Raw genomic sequence first — 19,630 nt, forward strand, 5'->3', positions numbered from 1 at the left:
ACACACACACACACACACACACACACACGGGAGAAAGGGAGACAGACAAGTCTGCTCTTTGTAGTCAGACAGGTCCAGGAGGTCACAGGAGGTCACGAGAGCTTTTCTACAGCTAAGGTCCTAAAATCCTGCATGATTACAGACAATCATAATTGATCCTTTTGAACATATTTAGGAGAAGATACATAATCCATGACCAGACCAGAATATACTGAGAAAATAATTTATTCAATTGTAAACCAGAATTTTTATTCAAAAAATGTTTAAACATTATCTTTAATAAAATCCTAAATTTACTCATTAAGGATTTAAATTTAGATAAACTTTAAAAAATCAAGAAATTCCCTCAAAACTTCTTCAGCTTTTCCCCACGCTTCAGAATCGATCATTCAGGACTTAGACATTCAACTCTCCCAGTTCAGCCTGGTCCAGCAGCCTCGGCGGCAGGGAGGCGGAATCCACTTCCTTTTGCAATGCCCACCAAGTTGGGAATTTTGTGGGGTTTTCTTGCAGCTGGGCACGTGACTTTTTCCTTTAACAACTGAAGAGCAAGAGGTGGTGCAAAGTAGACAAATGTAAGATGCTTTTTTTATTGAAGCCCTTCACACTGTACGTCAATCAGTGCAATGGCTTTTTAGATAAACTGCTTGAAAATGGAAACAGATGACAACTGGAAGACAAGCAAAATATAAATATATGCATATATGGAAATACGGCCCGACAGCCCCTTCACACTGACTGGTGAGTCACCATATGCAGCAGCGGTCTCAACCTTCCCAATGCCACGAGACTCTACTACAGCTCCTCATGCGGTGCTGACCCCAACCAAGAAATTATTTGTTGCTTCTTCATAACTATAATTTTGCTACTGTTATGAATGATGATGTAAATATCTGGTATGTAAGACAGCCGAGGTGTACCCACTGTAAGGGTCACAACGGAAGTTTGAGAACCACTGGTATAGATCTTCAGCGTCTCTCAGAAGAGGGGACTGAACGTCTAGCAGCTCAGTTACAGTGATGTTTCCGGTTGTTATACAGACGGCTGCTGCACCTGCATAGTGTAGACAAAGCAGGGGAAACGAGGTCACGTGACCGCAGGTTTTCTCTTCCTGTCAGTTCTCCAGGCGGAGAACCTTGAGGTTCAGAGCAGGTGGTAGGACCAGAAGATGACAGAGTGTCTGCCGGTGGAAAAGCATTCTCTCTAAAGCTATCCCCTCCCCTCACCAGTGTTCACCACTGAATATAACTTGGGCAAAACAAAACGCACCTTCCTTTCAATTTCTGCTAGTAGCCATTGTTAAGAACACTGCCTGCACCTGCAACTTAGTTCAGGCACAACCCCATGCCATGTCCCTCCAGCATAGTGCAGTCTCTAAGTGGTCAGCCCCATATTACTGGGACTCTGAACAGGTGCCACCACGATACGACCTTCTTTATGCACAGAAGCCAAACAATAACTGGGGCCTGGACCGCCCGTGGCCTGAAGCCACCAGCTGTGAAGTCCTCCTACCGTCTCGTGCTGTGACGTCTCTCTGCATTGCCCTAGCATCCCCACAACCAGGAAGACGGTGCACCGAGGGCACAGTGCACCTCACTCTGATCCAGCATTTCTTTTAGCACCCTATTTTCCAGTAAGCAGTCTAACATACTGGGTAGAACATTCTGGCTTTTTCTTTACCTAGGGCACATTAATTTTGATTTCAGCTTATGTAGTACTTTCCCCACGCCCAGGATATATAAGAAATCACTGTGAATTTACACTCGATCACTTACCATAGCCTCTTTCTCACATGTTACAAGGCTCAAAGCTCTACGGAGAAATAGTACGTGTTTGCCATGTTGGTGGGTTTTGATTTTGATTTTTGAATTAACATTAACCGTTATTACTTTTTTTTTTTTGAGGAATTAGCCAGAATAATTCTCTGTCAAATTTAGAAATCTACCGGCCCAATCTGAGGTCAGACGTTACTTCTAACCAAATTATACTCTTTTGTCTGCCACGCCACCTTGACGTTTCGGATCTCCGAAGGCAAGCCTATGTGGTAGTCCCAGCAGTACTCTGGGGATAAGATTTTCGTGGGTTTGTTGGAAAGGAAATACTTGTTGAGGTGGCTCTCGTCGTGCCACTGCGCTTCGATGTCATTCCTCTTGTCCTGGAGGATTCCCTCGAAGCACTCCCGGGTGAGGTTGAGGATATGGATGGGTGTTCCTCCAAAAATGGCTGCGTGGTAATAAAAATCCCCCTGTCCAAATGGGATGTACGCCGCCGACAGCTCCCGCCTCTCATAGGTGAACTCGTCATGGCCGGCCTTGTACCACCAGGCCTGCAGCTGAGCTACCAACTGGCCCAGAGTCTCCACACCAAAACTGTCTTGGAAGACCTGGTCCACATCCATGCAGAAGAGGAAGTCGACCTCGTGCTGTATGTGGGCCAGGATGTGGTCCCCAATGGTCTTCATGCGCATCATGCTGATGTCCTGCCACCTCTTCTCTGACTTGATCTCAAACACTTGCAAAGAGTGCAGAGGACTCAGGTGGATGGAGGGCATTCTGGAGGTATCGTCCATCATGACATAAAATATGACCCTGTGGCCAACCATGAAGTACCTGTTAGCAGAGTCCAGGAAATCTTCCAAGTAGTGTTCAATGTACCTGAAACAGAGAGGAACACACTCAACCATGTGCCGTTACACTCGGGTGCTCTGGATGTCACGTTTAGGAGGGGATTGTGTAGTGTATTTTATTTGTATTTTAATACTACAGCTTGAGGATCAGGGTACAAAGCTAAGCTACTAGGGGCCAGGGAGTGGTGGCACATACCTTTAATCCCAGTGTCTGGGGGTCACACACCTTTAACCCCAGCACTAGGGAGACAGAAACAAGAGTGATATGGCTGGGCAGAGAGAGGAATAAAGGGGAAGACACAGGAACTCACTGGAGAGTGGGGTCTGAGGATTCTGTATTAAGATTTAGTAGAGGTAAAAGGTCTCTCTAGTGGGTGGCTGCTTTGCTTTTCTGATCTTCAGCTTGGACCCCAGCATCTGTCTCTGGGTTTTTATTATTTGTGCCACAGGAATGACTTCTCCACACACCGGGTATGTGTTTGCATGTGGAGGAACACGTTAGCACAGCATCCTGGCTCCTCTGCGCCAGCTGGTCCCCCAGTCCCTGGGGAAAGTGGAAACTTCTCCCACTGCCAACTTAGTAAGAACAACTGGGCATGCACAGTCCTGCCCTCTTGCTCCTGGAAGCTGGCCAGCCTGAGAGGTATGTGTTCCCAACTACTGAGTAAGTTTCATCCTGAGGCTCCGTTCCCGTATTTAGAAGCCTGCTGTCAAAAGTGTACTTCAACAGCCCAAAAAGGCCAGCGTTGTTGCCAGGCCAAACAGAAAGAAAGTATGTTGCCCAAGTCCACTATCGATTCATAACATCCTTACCTTCTCTGTGTTAGGTTAAGTCTAAGCACAGCACCACCCCGTCCTCCTCTGTGATACAGGGTATGATGTGGAGGATGGAGATCTACTCCCATCAGCACCACCCCATCCTCTGTGATACAGGGAATGTGCAGAGGATGGAGATCTACTCCCATCAGCACCACCCTGTCCTCTGTGATACAGGGAATATGCAGAGGATGGAGATCTACTCCCATCAGCACCACCCTGTCCTCTGTGATACAGGGAATGTGCGGAGGATGGAGATCTACTCCCATCAGCACCACCCCATCCTCTGTGATACAGGGAATGTGCAGAGGATGGAGATCTACTCCCATCAGCACCACCCCATCCTCTGTGATACAGGGAATGTATCAAGGATGGCCTTGAGCTTCTTATACTCCTGGTAAGATTGCAATGTGCCACAATGTCTGCAGACTTTGTGGTGCCTGGGATCAAACCTAGAGCTCTATGCACACCGTGCAGTCAGCCGTGCTACAGCCTGGCTCTATTTTAACACATGTCTTTTTTTAGATAGAGCTGAAAGTATTGAGAGTACCCACACACCTCCTGCCTAGACACATGCACAGCCTTCCCTACAGGGCCACCATGCCCCAGGTGGCAGGTTTGTGACAGCTGTCACACTTCCACTGATGCACACCTAGCTTATACTAAGGTTCATGCAGGGAAATGTGCAAAAGCACAAAGTCAGCTACACCCAGAACAGCTTCACTCCTTAAGAATCTTCTAGGCCCTTCTTTTTCCCTTCTCTCTCCCTCAGCTCCTCAGTCGCCAGTCTTGCTCCTGGTACTATAGCTTTGCCTCCTCCAGAAGCAGGAGCAGGACAGCGTGGACCTGTCCTGGGTGACGGGTGCTTTGCTAGAACACCAAGAGCAAGGGCAGAAGAAAGAGCAGCCAGCACACACTCACGCTACAGCCTACAGAAGTCAGAAGGAAGGAGCAGCCAGCGCACACTCACACTGCAGCCCATAGACGTCAGAAGGAAAGAGCAGCCAGCACACACTCACGCTACAGCCTACAGAAGTCAGAAGGAAGGAGCAGCCAGCGCACACTCCCACTGCAGCCCATAGACGTCAGAAGGAAAGAGCCAGCCAGTTCACACTCACACTACAGCCTATAGATGTCAGAAGGAAAGAGCAGCCAGTTCACACTCACACTACACCCTATAGATGTCAGAGGGAAAGAGCCAGCCAGCACACACTCCCACTGCAGCCCATAGACGTCAGAAGGAAAGAGCCAGCCAGTTCACACTCATACTGTAGCCCACAGAAGTCAGAAGGAAAGAGCCAGCCTGTTCACACTCATACTGTAGCCCACAGAAGTCAGAAGGAAAGAGCCAGCCAGTTCACACTCACACTGTAGCCCACAGAAGTCAGAAGGAAAGAGCCAGCCAGCACACACTCCCACTGCAGCCCATAGACGTCAGAAGGAAAGAGCCAGCCAGTTCACACTCACACTGTAGCCCACAGAAGTCAGAAGGAAAGAGCCAGCCAGTTCACACTCACACTGCAGCCCATAGACATCATAAGGAAAGAACCATAGAAGTCAGGACAGAAACTCCAGCAGGGAGGAACCCGGAGGCAGAGCTGATGCAGAGGCCATGGAGGGTGCTGCTTACTGCCTTGCCCCCCATGGCTTGCTCAGCCTGCCTTACTATAGAACCCAGGACCACCAGCCCAGGATGGCACCACCCACAATGGGATGGGCCCTCCCTCATCAATCACTAATTAAGAAAATACCCTACAGTGAGATCTTATTGGAGGCATTTTCTCAATTGAGGCTCCTCTCTGGTGACCCCAGCTGTGTCACGTGAAAGCCCCTCCTCTCTGGTGACTCCAGAGGTGACAGACACTGCCAGGACAAGAACCTTTCTGGATTCTGTTCTTCACTTAGTGACAAGTGACAAAAAGTTCTCCATGCTTCCTGTGACTTGGTAGCTCACTTTTCAGTACTGAATAATATCTGGTTGTCTGAACTGACCACAGCTTATTCTTACATTCACCTGTAAAGGGAACACTTGTTGGCTTCCAAGTTTTAGCAATTATGAAGAAAGCTCCTAAAAATACCTATATGCAGGCTTTTGTGTAGACATGCTTTCAACTCACTTGGATTAATACCAAGGAATGTGATCGCTAGATTATGATAAGAACATGTTCAGTTTTGCAAGCAACTGACAAAATTTCTTCCAAAGTGGCCGCACCATTTTGTAGTCCCACTAGCAATAAACAAGGCTTCCGAATGCTTTATGTATTTCCCAACATTTGGTATTGTTGATTTTTTGCCATTCTAATAAATGAGATACATCAATTTGACTTTTTTTCTCATTCAGGTGATTACAGTGATGTCTTCTATAAGCTCAAGCTACAGACTGCCTTCCTGAGACACCAAGGAGACTGCAGAGACGAGAGAAGTCAGACGGTCCCTTTCCGAACCTCCAACTTATACCCAGAGAAGACAGACCACAGTCAGTTTACTGAGCACACAACTAGCCAATCACAGCGCTCTGAATGCAATCATGATTGGTAGTGTTTTCTTTTGTTTGTTTTTATCAACACTTGGGTTGTTCTCTGCCATTGAAATAAACTGTACTTTTCCTGTTGGCACTGGGAAGTCCCAGGGTTTCTAGTTCTGATTCTGTAGGTGGGCAAATACATCCCAGTGGTAAAAGAGGCCAGGACAGACGTGTGTGTGTGTGTGTGTGTGTGTGTGTGTGTGTATGTGTGTGTAGGAGGGGGGAATCACTGTGACATAGAGGTTAAAGTATAACAGGTGACTCCAGGCAAACCTCACATCTCCCTGTAGGCATTGCTCCAGAAAAGTGTAGTCACCACTGCGGCCTTGCCTAGCCGGGAGCACTGTGGCCTTGCCTACCTGGGAGCACTGCAGACTTGCCTAGCTTGGGGGCACAGCTTTCATCAGGAGGTGGGATAGACTCAGGGGCTTTTTTGTTGTTTTGTTTTTTGTTTTCCCCGCAAAGTTGTGATTGGATGGTTGATAGCATCGTGGGACAGTGAGTTCATTCTGTTCTTTGGGGGAACATCAGGATTCAATCAATGTGAAACATGACTGTTTTATCCCTGCTGGGCCGGACAGGTGTGCTGAGTTGAGTCTTGAAACCGACCGCTAAACAACACAGATTCTGAAACATCCAAACCACACAGCCACTGTTTCCCACTGGCATGCCATTAGTCCTCAGGGGCTCAGCACCCTGAGCAATGCTGGAACTTCCCCAAGACAGCACTGTGGGGTCCTGGGACGTCATCACAGTGCCTTCTTTTAGGTCCTTGTCAAAGCTCAAGGTCAGGCCAGCCTGCTCCTTCTACTCCTTTCGAACAGGGCAGGGGACTCAACGTCTTGCTGGCGGTGTAGCTTTCTCAGAAGAGGGAGCAACACAGAGGCCAGAGGGCAGAAAAGGCAGCACAACCGAGAAGACTTCTCAGCATGGATGGGTACTTGTGCCAAACCGGAAGGCTTGAGTTGGACCCCCAGAACCTACACAGTGGGAGAAGAGAGCCAACTCCAGAAAATCGTCCTCTGACCTACACACATATATTAGATACAAAACTTAAAAAAAAAAAAGCCCACCCCCATGCTCTCCAGTATGCCTTACTTTGTTGGTAGCTCTTTCATAATCCTCACTCAGCCTTTCTTAAAACATCCTTAAAAACACAACTCTGCCTCAAAAAAAAAAAAAAGAAGAAGAAGAAGAAAGAAGAAAAAAGAAAAATCAAATCTATTATTTTATTTAGGAGAAAACATTTAATACACTAGGAAAGCAAAATGGGTTATACTTTAAAACCAATAGCACGGCCCAAGCTTCATGTAAGGATGAGTACAACTTCTCTGCATCAAATGTTCTGAATGCGGAAATGGAAGCTGCCGCAGCCAGAACTGGTCCCATCTCAGCAGGTTCAGTGGTTACTGAAATGCCAGCTAAGGTGAGAGACTGACCAAGGAAGGGGCCAGCAAGACCCATGGCGACTGTCCCTGAATCCTGATATCTCCAGGATGATCAGGTAGACAGGACCAGAGGAACCCAGGGAAGAACATGGAGGTCACAGTGCACACAGCCCACTCCCAGAACTTCTGCAACCCCTGTCCTTGGCCCTGAGTGCTAAGAGCACAGGAGGAGCGCTTACATCCCAGCCAGCCAGCAGCTGGTGTTTGCTGCTCCCTCGGAAAGCCCTGGCGGTCAGGGGGTGGGCGGTGGGCATGCTGCTGGCTCTGGGTCCCAGTAGCATTGAAGACAGTTTCCCTCCCCTCCGAGGCGGGAATGGGTGGGCTTACCTACTCTTGATTTTGTTCCTCCCCTTCATAGAAAGGGAGATAGAAGTCTCCTGCCCGGCAACTTAGAGAAAGTAGCCTCTGTGGGCTACAGGTCCCTCACAAAGGCTTTGATGGTACAACAACAAAAATATCAAGGGCAACTTTGTCAGTTTGCTTACTTTCCCACGGCAAAAACCGTCAGCCCCACGGTGATTTTCTGTCTGGCGTAATGCTTTTCCAGCCGGGCTCTGTTGTAAGTGCCTTCCCACACAATCGGCGCCTTCCACGGGGTCAGCGTCAAAACCTCCGGGCGGTTCCTGGTGACAAAGAGGGCAACACCATGGGTCAGAACCTCCATGCTAAGGTGAGAGACTGGTTAAGGAAGAGGAGGCTAGCAAGATCCTCGGCAGCTGTCCCTGGATTCTAACTGAAGCTTCATCCCAGAATGCTTGGCGAGGAGGTGTGACCTTCGCACGGGCCGCACTTCGTGTGCTCAGGCACCTTCTCGGATTCTCATCATAAGACACTGTCTACTCTTGTAGCCAAGACTGACCCTAAGCCCCCCCCCCCCCCCCCCCCCCCCCCCCCCCCCCCCCCCCGTCAAGGACCACTTCATCTTCCAAGTACTGAGTACTTCCAAGTACTTCATCTTCCAAGTACTGAGGTTATAGGCGGGTACCCACAAACTGCCTTTAGAAGGTACTGGGAATAGAACTCAGGTCTCATGAACGATTATCCAGGCACCTTTGCGTTTCTCTCCAGCCCTAACTGACATGTTTGGGTTGTTAATTGCCCTTGAGAATATCATCAGGGTCTAAGAAGACCCTAAGATGTGATGCAGGGGGATGAGAGAAGGAAGTTGGAGCTGAGAGACAAAGGCCTCTTCCTGTTTGCCCCATACTGGCGGGGGGGGGGGGGGGGGGGGGGGGGGCTGGTGTCATCAGCCTGCAGGGTAACACACTCTGGAGATGTGTGTCCCTCCCTTAGGCTCATAGGCTATTGAGATGTGTACCTGGAGACTTCTCCAGGAGACTCCTGCTGTGGGAAGAGAAAAACTCAGACTTGTAGCAGCCAGAGGGGGAGCTTCTCTCGCTAGGACAAGGTCTCAGAAGTTCTAACAACTTGTGAAACGACGCAGGCCAGGCTGCTGTGGGAACAAGGATGGCTCAATGGTGGGCGGGCCCGTGCATCTACCAGTCAGTTACGCACACTCTTGCCAGTACTTAAATGACAGTTAGTGCCCCCAAAGACAGAGCCGGGGGGGGGGTTCACTAAAATTTTTATGTGTTCCTCTCCCCAAGATGGACACATCACATGATCCCCATCCTCTCATTTTCACTATTCTCGCACTTTAAGAACCTTAAAAACCTTTGCACATGTGGGAAGCATTGTCTGTATGCATGTCTGCACGTATGTAAGTGCAATGTGTGTACACTCAAGGTTGATGTTGGCAGTCTTTATTCCCTGAGACAGGGTCTCTCAAATGAACGCAGAGTTCATCGGTGCGGACTAGTCTCCTCACTCAGCTGATCTGGGGATCCAGTCTCCCCTGAGCAGTGACTCTCCGGCAGGCTGTCACACCCAGCCAGCATCTCACACAGCTGCGGGGGGTCTGAACTCTCCCTAGAGCAGAGCAAGAGCTTCATCCACACATCCTCTCTCCAGTCCTAGTCCGGTCTCTCCCATCGGTGCATCGTCAGGGCTGCTCTGGACACTGACATCACCAACTCCACTTACAGACAAGAACACAGAATGTCCCGAAAGGGAGGGACTTCCTGGAGAGGAGCACAGGCGCGGCCCGAAAGCAGGACTCTGGCAAAGACCCTTTCCCCTGCCCACAGTCTCTTCACTGGGAACACAAAAGTGAGCAGGAGGCTTGTTTTCATACTCAGAAAGCTCAAATGAGACAGCAACACCAACAGGGAGCCAGGCAGGGAGCAACAGTGCCTCCGAAGGCTGAGTGCAGGACAGGAGGCAGCAGAGCCGAGCAGGGAGGAATGGGGGCAGGATTGCAGGGTAGACTCAGACTGAAGTACAGAGGACAGGTCCTGGCTGGGTGGAATACACCCTGACCAAGTTTGCTTGGCTTTGCACAATGTTTCCTGGTATTTAAACCCAAAGAGCACCAGCTCCTGGGGTGACACCTGCCCAAGTGGTCCTGGCCCTACTTGTGCTTCACGGGGGGGGGGGGACTACCAATGGGGCGGTGAGTGGGTCTGGAGGGAGACTGAGACAGGACACGCACTGATGCTCCCTGGCTGCAGGCACGTGGCCCTGCTGCTGGAAGGAGCCTAGGCAACTGTCCCCTGCTCCTTCCACAGCAGCTGGAGGCCAAGTGTGCACTGGCTTGTGCCTGCCATCATCACAGCTGCCAAGCGCTCCAGAGAGCCTGAGGCAGAGTGGGGAAGGCGCCCAGCACCAGGCTCTGCTCTTGAGATGACCTTGCCCCACCCCTACCGCAGGCTGTGTTGCCTCTTCCTTCCCAGGACCGCTGAAAGTACCTCTTCTTGGTGTAGTGGCAGGGCAGGGAAAGACCACTGGCCACCTGCTCTCCTGGCCACCTGGTGCCAGCACACCTGCTGCAGTGTGCACACCAGGTGCGTGGGGACCCTTCTGTCATGAGAGATGACACAGTGGACTCTGTCAACCCTAGCCGGGCTCGTCCTTATCATGGGCCTGTGACATGCTGTATCCTTCATCCAGCATGAAAAGCAAAGCCAGAGAAAGCCATGTAACTGGTCACGGATATTGACAATTATATACACACACGGAGCACGTCCTGCGAGTCTTGGCACCGTGTGTTTCTCTGAGGCAGGTCACATCTGGTCAACTCTACCCAGCAACTCATTAGGCAGTATTATCTGCCAGTGCTCTGAACCAGATCTGCAGGGGTCACATTATGTCAACACCATGTGCAAGTAACTAATTGGCTCCTAGCTAATCAATGGAGGACTTGGAATAGGAAGGTTAAGTAATTAGCCTGAAGTCACACAGCTACTAAGGGTTTGGAAAGCTGAGACTCGAACCCAGAGAGTCCTTCTCTGGAGTCCAGGGCTTTGAGCCCCAGTCTCTACTGCTCCTTGGATGGACACTTGCAACCCCGGGTTTGCCTTTGTCCATGGTGGCTGCCGTGGTGTCTTGTCAGTACTGACTGCTGAGCCTCTGTGTGGCTGTGTTAGGCACTCGCAAGCCCGGCTCGGTTGGAGTTCTCTGTAGAGCTTTGCCCTGGCGATATTTAGTCCTGTTGTAGTCTTGGTTTACTGAATGACAGGATTTCAAAACAAAAAGTAAGTAAACACACACAGATTCTATTTCTCAAACCCAGCATTTGTGAACTTCACCTCCCTCATGGACCACAGCCTTGTTTGCGGGTGGTAGTATTGGCTTGTCAAGGAAGGACATCCCAGGAGCCGACCAAGCCAGCATCCTCAGTCAGTCCTGATGCTGTGTACGAGCCACAACATTATGTGCGATTGTATGAGCAGGCAGTAAGTCTCCTTAATGGAAAGAGGGGGGCGGGCACACATTTAACGTTTCCTCCTGTGTACCAGGGGCTAAGAACAAGCCTTTCACTCCTGCATAGAATCTCAGCCCCAGTACCCACTTTACAAGTGAGGCCATGAGGGGAGGGGACTGAAGCCAAACTGAAGTTAAGCACTGGCCCACAGAAATGACACCTAGTCCTTCCCTTTGAGAACCCGAGTCCCAGTGAGTGCCCAACCTGCTGGCACCCTCAGCCACATGGCCTCTCAGGACCCACCTTCTAGAAGCCGAGTAAGAATCCCAGCGATCACTTTGGATACTTGAGCAGGAAGACAAAACAGCACTATTAAAAATTAATGCTAAATTAAAAATCGAAACATTCCACTTCCCAGCAGTTAATTGCTGGGTTCCACTGACAAGCCCAGCATGTTGGCCACTCTTGACTGAGAAGCCAGACAGCCTGGAAGTGCAGGTGAGGAGGTGGTGGGAGGATGAGGGGGAGGCCAGCTTCCAGGAGCAACCTATGCATGAGGCAACTTGGTCATCAAATCCTGCAGCCCCATCCCCCAAGGAAACCACTGTGATACTATCCTATCCACTGCCTTAGCCAAGATCAAACGGAGTTCTAAAAGGAGGGAGGAAAAGTACCTTCCTTCTGAATGGGCACTCAGCACTGTGTGACCTCAGCACCCAGACCCCTCACTGCTTTCCTTCTGAATGGGCACTCATCACTGTGTGATCTCAGCACCCAGCTCCACCACACACAGCAAAAGCGTTCAGAAAAATCACAGAGCTCCTGGGGGGAAGAATGGGTCTAGGGAGTTGGTTTTCAATTGCATGTCTTTATGCACAGGGACATTAATGGTGGCCAGAGAAAGTACTGAAATCCTGTGAATTAGGCCAGCAAGACAGCTCACCAGGCAAAGACACTTACGGGAACCCTGACAAGGAGAGATTGATTCCCCAGAACCCACAGAGTGGAGGGCGAGAACCAGCTCCCACAGGCTGTCCTCCGACTTCTCCATGCTCACAAGTAAGGCAGTATTTAAAACTCTTAGGAACCACATAGTAGACTGAAGAAAAGATGCGGGACAGCATCACCCAAAGAGCATGGCAGCCTGAGCTGGGGTGTGGCTGCGGAGTGGAGAGAGCTGCGGAGAGAATTGGGAACAAGAACCCATAAAAGAAGGAAGCCGTGGTGGACGAGGAGCAGCTCTTCCACGCTCAGACTGACTGTTTGCTGAGACCAGAAGTGAGAAACAGGGCAAGGTGGAATTGAGAAATCAGTGTACGTCGCATGAAACAAACAGAGATGGCAGGCGGGCAGGCAGATATAGGTCAGGGCTCAGACACGGCTGGGAGAGTCAGCGTCTCCAGGCTACCGGATGCCAGGAAGTGGAGAGAGGCATAATGGAAAACAGAGCACGGAGAATCTGCCATGTGGAAATGCGCAGAAACTCCTGGGCAGGAAGACGGAAAGCAGGCATGGTGATGTGGAAATACGCATGCCCTGCTGTGTACTGGCTCTGCGGGAGTTCACAGGGAGGTGCACATTCATGTGACATAAACATGCGCATTTACTCATTCATTCTTTCACCGTTCCTCATCCATGAAATAGATTTTGGAATCTTGGGAAGGTTTCAATGCGATGGCAGTTCAAACCAATACTCTTTATTTGTGTGTGCATATGTGTGTGTGTGTGTGTGTGCACGTGCATGTGTATGTAGATATGTGTATGCATGTGTATGTGCGTATATGCATGCTACTGCATCTGGCTTTGCATGGCTTCTAGGGATCTAAACTCCAGTCCTCATGCCAGCATGGCGCCAAGTCCCTAGTTCCTGTTTTGTTCTAAAAGCCGGTTTAGGCTAGTTTCTGAAAACGTGAGTAGGTAATGACTACAAGAGTGGAAAATCCGAGCTACCATATCCTAATTTCTGAAGAACACTGGTTGCTTGCTTGTGTGATGGGTGAACTCACGGCCCTGAATTCCTCAGCTCAGGAATCTTATGCCACAGAGTTAACCGAATCTACAGAGCCTCTCCTTGGCCCACCCCAGACCCTGCAGAGGTCCATACCGTCCCACGTGGCCTATGTGCTCTCCCTACCACTGGCCATTTCTTGCTGCAGTTACCACAGTGCTCAGTCCGTTTGGTTCCAAGTACCCAGACCTCAGTCTCTTAGCCCAAGTCCACGGATGAAGGTCTAATGGATGCTAAGACACCCCTCTCCCAGGGGACCACACTTGGTGTGCCCCAGCCCCGACTTCAGCACACGCAGTCGCTGTCCTTACTTTGGGCTAAACCAGTCCCACAGAGGAAGCTCTTCACTGCTGTCTTCATTTTGCACCTTTTCTCTCCCTCCTTCTAGGGCTTCTTCTCGATAACTGTGGGTCCTGTGTACAAAGAGAAAGAGGCCACGGTGAGGCCAGGCAGCTGGCGGTGGGGACTCTTTCGAGACTCCGGGCTCAGGAGAATGTATCACTCAGGGCACTACGCGCTGATTCTCATAGTCCAGGCAAAGGAACAACATCTGTCTCTCTTGCCACTGGTAAACAGTTAGGTTTCAATGACCCTGTGACTCTCAGTTATTCCAGGAGTAGGACATCGCTCCAAGGAATGAATGTCTTACTGAAATGTCTATTCTGAAACTGCAACTTCAGTCTTAATTTCACCCTTAACTGGAGAAAAGGAACTGGAGGGAGGGAGGGAGGGAGGGAGGGAGGGAGGGAGGGAGGGAGGCAGGGAGGCAAGCGGACTCAGAAGCCCACCTGCAAGGTAGATTCCTCTGAACTAGATGGCTCCTTCAGTCAAACTGCTTGTCAGGAAAGCCTGATAATCTGAGTCTGACCTCCAGAACCCACAGTGGGAAGACAGATCGCTGTCTCCTGAAAGTTGTCTTCTGACCTCATATGTGCTGTGGTAAACATGTATCTACATTCATGCACAGATCACACACACACCACACACATACTCACATCACATACACTACACACATACATTCACACACATATCACACATACACATTCATACACACACCACACACACATCCACATCACACACATCACTCACACACACACACTCATCACACGCATACACACATCACACACACAATCATATATATATATATATCACACATATAAACACTATACACATATAAACACTATACACATATATCACACATAAATACACACACATATACACATCACACAGCCATATACAACATATACACATCGCACACACACATCATACAGAGCACACACACAATAACAATAGAAATTAAAAGCAAAACAAAAGAGACTCCTTGAATGAGTTCAGTAAGCCAGAGAGAGTGATTGAGAAAGCCATGGCTGAGTGTTAGGGATGGAGGGACCCATCCCGACCCCCTTACCTATTGTTAAACCAGTTCGGGAGCCACCATTCCCTCGGGCTGCTGCTGTCACCAACCTCTGGGGTTCTAGGAAATGTAAAAGAACAGAAACACTTTTAGAAAACGAGGCGGTCCCCAGCTGGATGGAGGGAGTTTCCAACATTTTTTTAAGTGTCCAATACGACTATTAAAAGTGAACAGGGAGAAGCAAAAGTGTGAACTACAAGGGAGGGACAGACCCAAGGAGCCTCAGCTGTCCCCTTTCAGGAAGCCCCCAGCACTCGGTTCATTCCTGGGACCCCTGAAGGATGAGGGGCAGGAACAATGATAGGGACCAATCAGACACACAGCCTGGGTCCAGGGCTCTGCTTGCTAACGGAGTACCTGTGGTGATGATCAGTGAAACAGCACACATGTAGGAGCTCGGTAAAATGAACATGGCTGTAATGAGGGGTAATCTTTTTTAAATTATCTATTTTTATTTCATGTGCATTGCTGTTTTTGCCTGCACGTATGTCCATATAAAAGTGTTGGATCCCCTGGAACTGGAGCTACAGACAGTTGTGAGCTGCCATGTGTGTGCTGGGAATTGAACCTGGGTCCTCTGGAAGAGCAACCAGTGCTCTTAATCACTGAGCCATCTGCCCAGTCCTTTGGGGGTAATCTTAATTAAACAACAACAACAACAAACCATGCACTGTCCCAAGAACGATAGTGCAAGTGTGCATGCATGCGTGCGTGTGCCTGTGTGTGTGTTATGAAAGGCCAGTCTGAGAAAAATCCCAGTTGCCCAATCAGCGACAGCTTTGGGAAGTCCGAGGATTGCCAAAGGAGAAGTTAGAGAACCAGTTAAAACCAGCTTAGTCCCAACTTGAGACAGTTTACATATTCTCTTTCACTGTGAAAGTTTCTAATTTGGGGTCTCTAGGATGAGAAAAAGGGGGATGATGGATAAGGTGGCAAGGTGACCCTGAACAGGGACACAGTATTAATGGGGAGAGGGGTCTGCTGTACAGCTGAGGCTAACCCTCCCACTTGGCCTTTGCCGAGATGACAGGCACACTGCACCCTTCCTGGTTACGAAACCCGCCACAGAGTTCATCTGGAGGTGTCTGCGATGACCAATGACTAACGGTGTGGTTATAGGTGGGAAACAACGCAAGGATGAAAATCACAGGAAATAGAAAGGCCAGCAAGATGTCTCAGTGAGTAAAGGGGCTGGCCACCAAGTCTGAGGACCCAAGTTCAATTCCTGGAACCCAGAAGGTGGAAGAAACATACCAAGATATCCTCTGATTGTCACGTGTACACACGCATGCCTACAAGCATGTGCACACACAGACCCCCACACACAACACAGACACATAAATTTTTAAATTCCCTGGTGGCTGGGAATACTGCTCTGAAGGCAAAGCACTTGTTTCAGAGCACGGGGACCTGCATTCTGATCCCCAGCACCACACGGAAGTCAGAGAATGGCGTGCATCTAGAATCCCGCTCTCAGTGGGGATCCTAGGGGTGGGCTGGCCAGCCAGTGTAGCCAAAAATGACGATCTCTAGGTTCAGTGAGAGACTCTGTCTCCAAAACTCAGAGAATAACGGGGAAAGATCCTCGAAGCTGTCTTCTGGCCCACGCTGGTGCACACACAGGCAAGCACACCTAGACACATGTGCACAGGCGTGCACATATCACACACCAACCCCCTCCCCCTGATTTGATGACTCCAGTATGGATTTTCATATGACCGTGCCCATCCCAAATAAAAGTTTTACATTTACTCTCATTTTTCCAGCTGAGGTATGGGTGTAGTGGGCTTGGGCCTGTGGCCAAGGTCCCTGAGCAGGTAAGGAAACACTTCAGATGTAATACCTGGGAATGAATTACACTGAAATGAAGGCAAGCAGTTAAGAACAATTTGTTCTGAGCTTCCTGGCCACTGTGCCAAAGACAGGAAAGTAGAGCTTAACATAGCTCCTCCCTCAGTCCCTCACCCAGGAATACAGGCGCCTGCTAAACACCCAGCTGCCCCATCAGTCAGACAACAACGATTCCCAGATGACACCATTTGAAGAGTTACCTGATCAGAACTGAGGACAAAGCATGTTACTATTCTACAGAGACCAGTCTGGGGACTGGCAGAGTACAACCCTGAGCCCAGGGTCCTAGGTATCTGCTTCCTCCTTGCCTCTCTCCTTGCTGCCCCTGCGCTGTGGCCTGAGCACCCCTGTGGCTGGCACGGAGAGAACAGCGTGGGTGGGAGACCAAGTGATGGAGGCATCCGGAGTTCAGAGCTCTTACTTTGTGTGGTATATCCACAAGAAGGAGCCTTCTGGGCTGAGGGCAAACAAGAAACAAAACACGTCACCTTACTTTTACTTCTCAGAGAGGCTTCACTGCCTTCTCACTCCTCCCAGGCCTCTCCTTCCCTTGAGACCAGCAGCAAATGCCCTGGGGATTCCCATAGCACCGCCAAGGATGGGAAGGGACTTCTGGCCATCTCAATTCCTGTTTTTTGCTTTGGGGATCTCCCCTCTAGCCCCCCTTCTTTCGTTTGAGGTTCGTCAGCTGTTACAGACAGGAAGGTCCTCTTCTACCGCATTCTCCGACGCTGGGCAATGAGGAAGCCCGGGTAGGTGGAAGCATCATTGCCAGCCACCCCACACTGAGGATTTATCCCTCAACCCCCGCCCTCAGGAGGCAGAGACTGCGACATTTAGCTCAGATCCCTTCTGCAGAGCAGACCCAAGGGTGTCGCTTTAACCAGCCAAGGCAATGAAGCTAACTTGATGCCTGGAAGCAAGGCCGGGACTTTAGGGGATTACCTCCCTTCCCTCATTCTCTAAGTACTTGCCGGTTATGTCCTCCAAGAGTGAAGGGACTCATTGCTAGCCAGGGCAGACCCGTCCTTGCCCACGAGTGCTATACAATGTAACAGAAAAGACAGGCCAATCGTGGGCCTACTTAAGTCACTAACCAAGAAGTGCGGGTAAGCATAAGCAGGAGCCCTTCTCAGGAGGACCTGGCGAACTTCCTGAAGAAGGCAGCACATTCTGAAGGACGAGGTGAAAGACATGAGATAAGAGTGTTCCCCAAAGAGCAAACAGTATGCAGAGGCCCTGAGGAAGGGCGCATCCACGAGGAAACTGGGCCAGAGCTTGTGGGACCTTCTGGGGGTTTGCTGAGCAGAACTGTCAGGAAGCCAATGTGGAAAGCGTGGCTGGAGAGCAGAGCTGTAGGGGTGGTGTGTGGAGCAGTGGAGTAGCTAGATGCAGCAGTGGCCAAGACGGCCACGGCTCATGATGGCGCTGATCAGAGAGACTTCTGGGGATTGAAACAACAGATGGGTATGGCGGCTTGAGGCCTGTCATTCCAGCCTTGGGCGGCAGAGGCCACAGGTTGGAAGCCTCCCTGGTCTGCACAGCAGTGACCAGTCAGAACTACATATTGAGAACCTGTCTCAAAAAAAGAAAAAAAAGTGACAGGACTTAGTGCCATTCGGAACCATTCACTGTGTAGAGACAATGTGCCCAAGTCCTACGCCTGACTTTGCTCATTCGGTAGATTCTACTAGGATCTCTTTGGCCTTCATCTCTTCTCCCCTCCTCCTCCCTGTGCTCCAGGGAGCAAGACCTACCTTCCTGCCCTCTTACTCCCCACCTGTCTTCCTGCCATTTCACCCCCTCCACCTGCCTCCCGGCCCTCTCACCCCCATCTGCCTTCCTTCCCTCTTACCCCCCACCTGTCTTCCTGCCCTCTTACCCTCCCCCACAGCCTTCCTGCCCTCTTACCCCCGACCTGTCTTCCTGCCCTCTTACCCTCCCCCACAGCCTTCCTGCCCTCTAACCCTTCCAGCTTCTCCCTAGACCTGCACTCTAGGACCAAGCCTTAAAGTTCCTGGCTCCTAAGCCAGAGGATAGACGTGGGGCCCCGGTGAACTCAGCCAGGTACTCTTCCAGGCAGTGGAATCCTCCCACCACTGCAGCCACTCTGCCCCACCCTCAGGGAATCCTCCCACCACTGCAGCCACTCTGCCCCACCCTCCCACCACTGCAGCCACTCTGCCCCACCCTCCCACCACTGCAGCCACTCTGCCCCACCCTCAGGGAATCCTCCCACCACTGCAGCCACTCCTCTGCCCTGACCCTCAGGGAATCCTCTCTCCACTGCAGCCACTCTGCTCCACCCTCCCACCACTGCAGCCACTCTGCCCCACCCTCAGGGAATCCTCCCACCACTGCAGCCACTCCTCTGCCCCACCCTCAGGGAATCCTCTCTCCGCTGCAGCCACTCTGCCCCACCCTCAGGGAATCCTCTCTCCACTGCAGCCACTCTGCCCCGACCCTCACTCTGAAGAGCAGGGGCAGTCCTGGAGCCTTCTCAAGGTCATTCTGCTAACGAAGTACAGAACCCCCATATCTGAGCCTTGGGAGTAACTAACTCCACATCTTGCCATAGGAAGGCAAGGAGGGGGAGGAGACAATCAACAGGGGGAGACAATGAGGAGAAAGAGGGAGACATGAGAAGGGAAGACAATAATGAAGAGAAGGGGCAGGAGAATGGGGAAATGAAGGGGAGACAGGAGGAGAAGGGGAGACATCCAAGATTCAGAGCCCTGCCTGGCATTCCGGGTCCCCAGCTTGTCATGTTACACCTCTTTAACAGCATTCCTTCTAACTCCTTCTGTCCTCTCCCAGAATCCTTCATCGATAACCACACTGAACTGACACCCAGAGTCGCTCGCACTTTATGGTTATCCTAAGAGCAGGTGTTGGACACAGCCTGGAGCTAGGCACATGCTCAGTAACTTCCAGCCACCTTCATCATCTTCTGTGTCATTGTTCCAGCTCAAAAATATAGCGCTGTATTTTCAAACAGCTTCAAATCAAATGCATCCCTGTGTGATTCTCTCTCTCTCTCTCTCTCTCTCTCTCTCTCTCTCTCTCCATTGTTAAAAATGTTTTAGGTATTTTGCCTGCATTCACATCTGTGCATCACTCCTGTTCCTGGTGCCCATGGAGGCCAGAAGGTGTCAGATCCCCTGAAATGGGAAACAAACC

General features: G+C 50.4%; 1 protein-coding gene across 2 annotated transcripts in view; it reads right to left on the reverse strand.

Moving 5' to 3' along the window:
- Window positions 1–209: 209 nt before the first annotated feature.
- Window positions 210–19,630, reverse strand: part of Ggta1 (glycoprotein alpha-galactosyltransferase 1 (inactive)) — an 81,832-nt gene continuing 62,411 nt past the window's right edge. For both annotated transcript variants that reach the window (XM_041674686.1, XM_041674687.1), the window contains exons 3-6: window positions 14,594–14,659; window positions 13,497–13,598; window positions 7,900–8,037; window positions 210–2,654 (exon numbers count right to left, since the gene is read on the reverse strand). In XM_041674686.1, the coding sequence (XP_041530620.1) occupies window positions 1,961–2,654; window positions 7,900–8,037; window positions 13,497–13,598; window positions 14,594–14,659 (1,000 nt within the window). In that variant the 3' untranslated portion in view covers window positions 210–1,960. The remainder of the gene's footprint in view (window positions 2,655–7,899; window positions 8,038–13,496; window positions 13,599–14,593; window positions 14,660–19,630) is intronic.

Source organism: Microtus oregoni, unplaced genomic scaffold (genome assembly GCF_018167655.1).
Source record: "Microtus oregoni isolate MIOR12 unplaced genomic scaffold, Mior012 000025F_ref0000491, whole genome shotgun sequence".
Lineage (NCBI taxonomy): Eukaryota > Metazoa > Chordata > Mammalia > Rodentia > Cricetidae > Microtus > Microtus oregoni.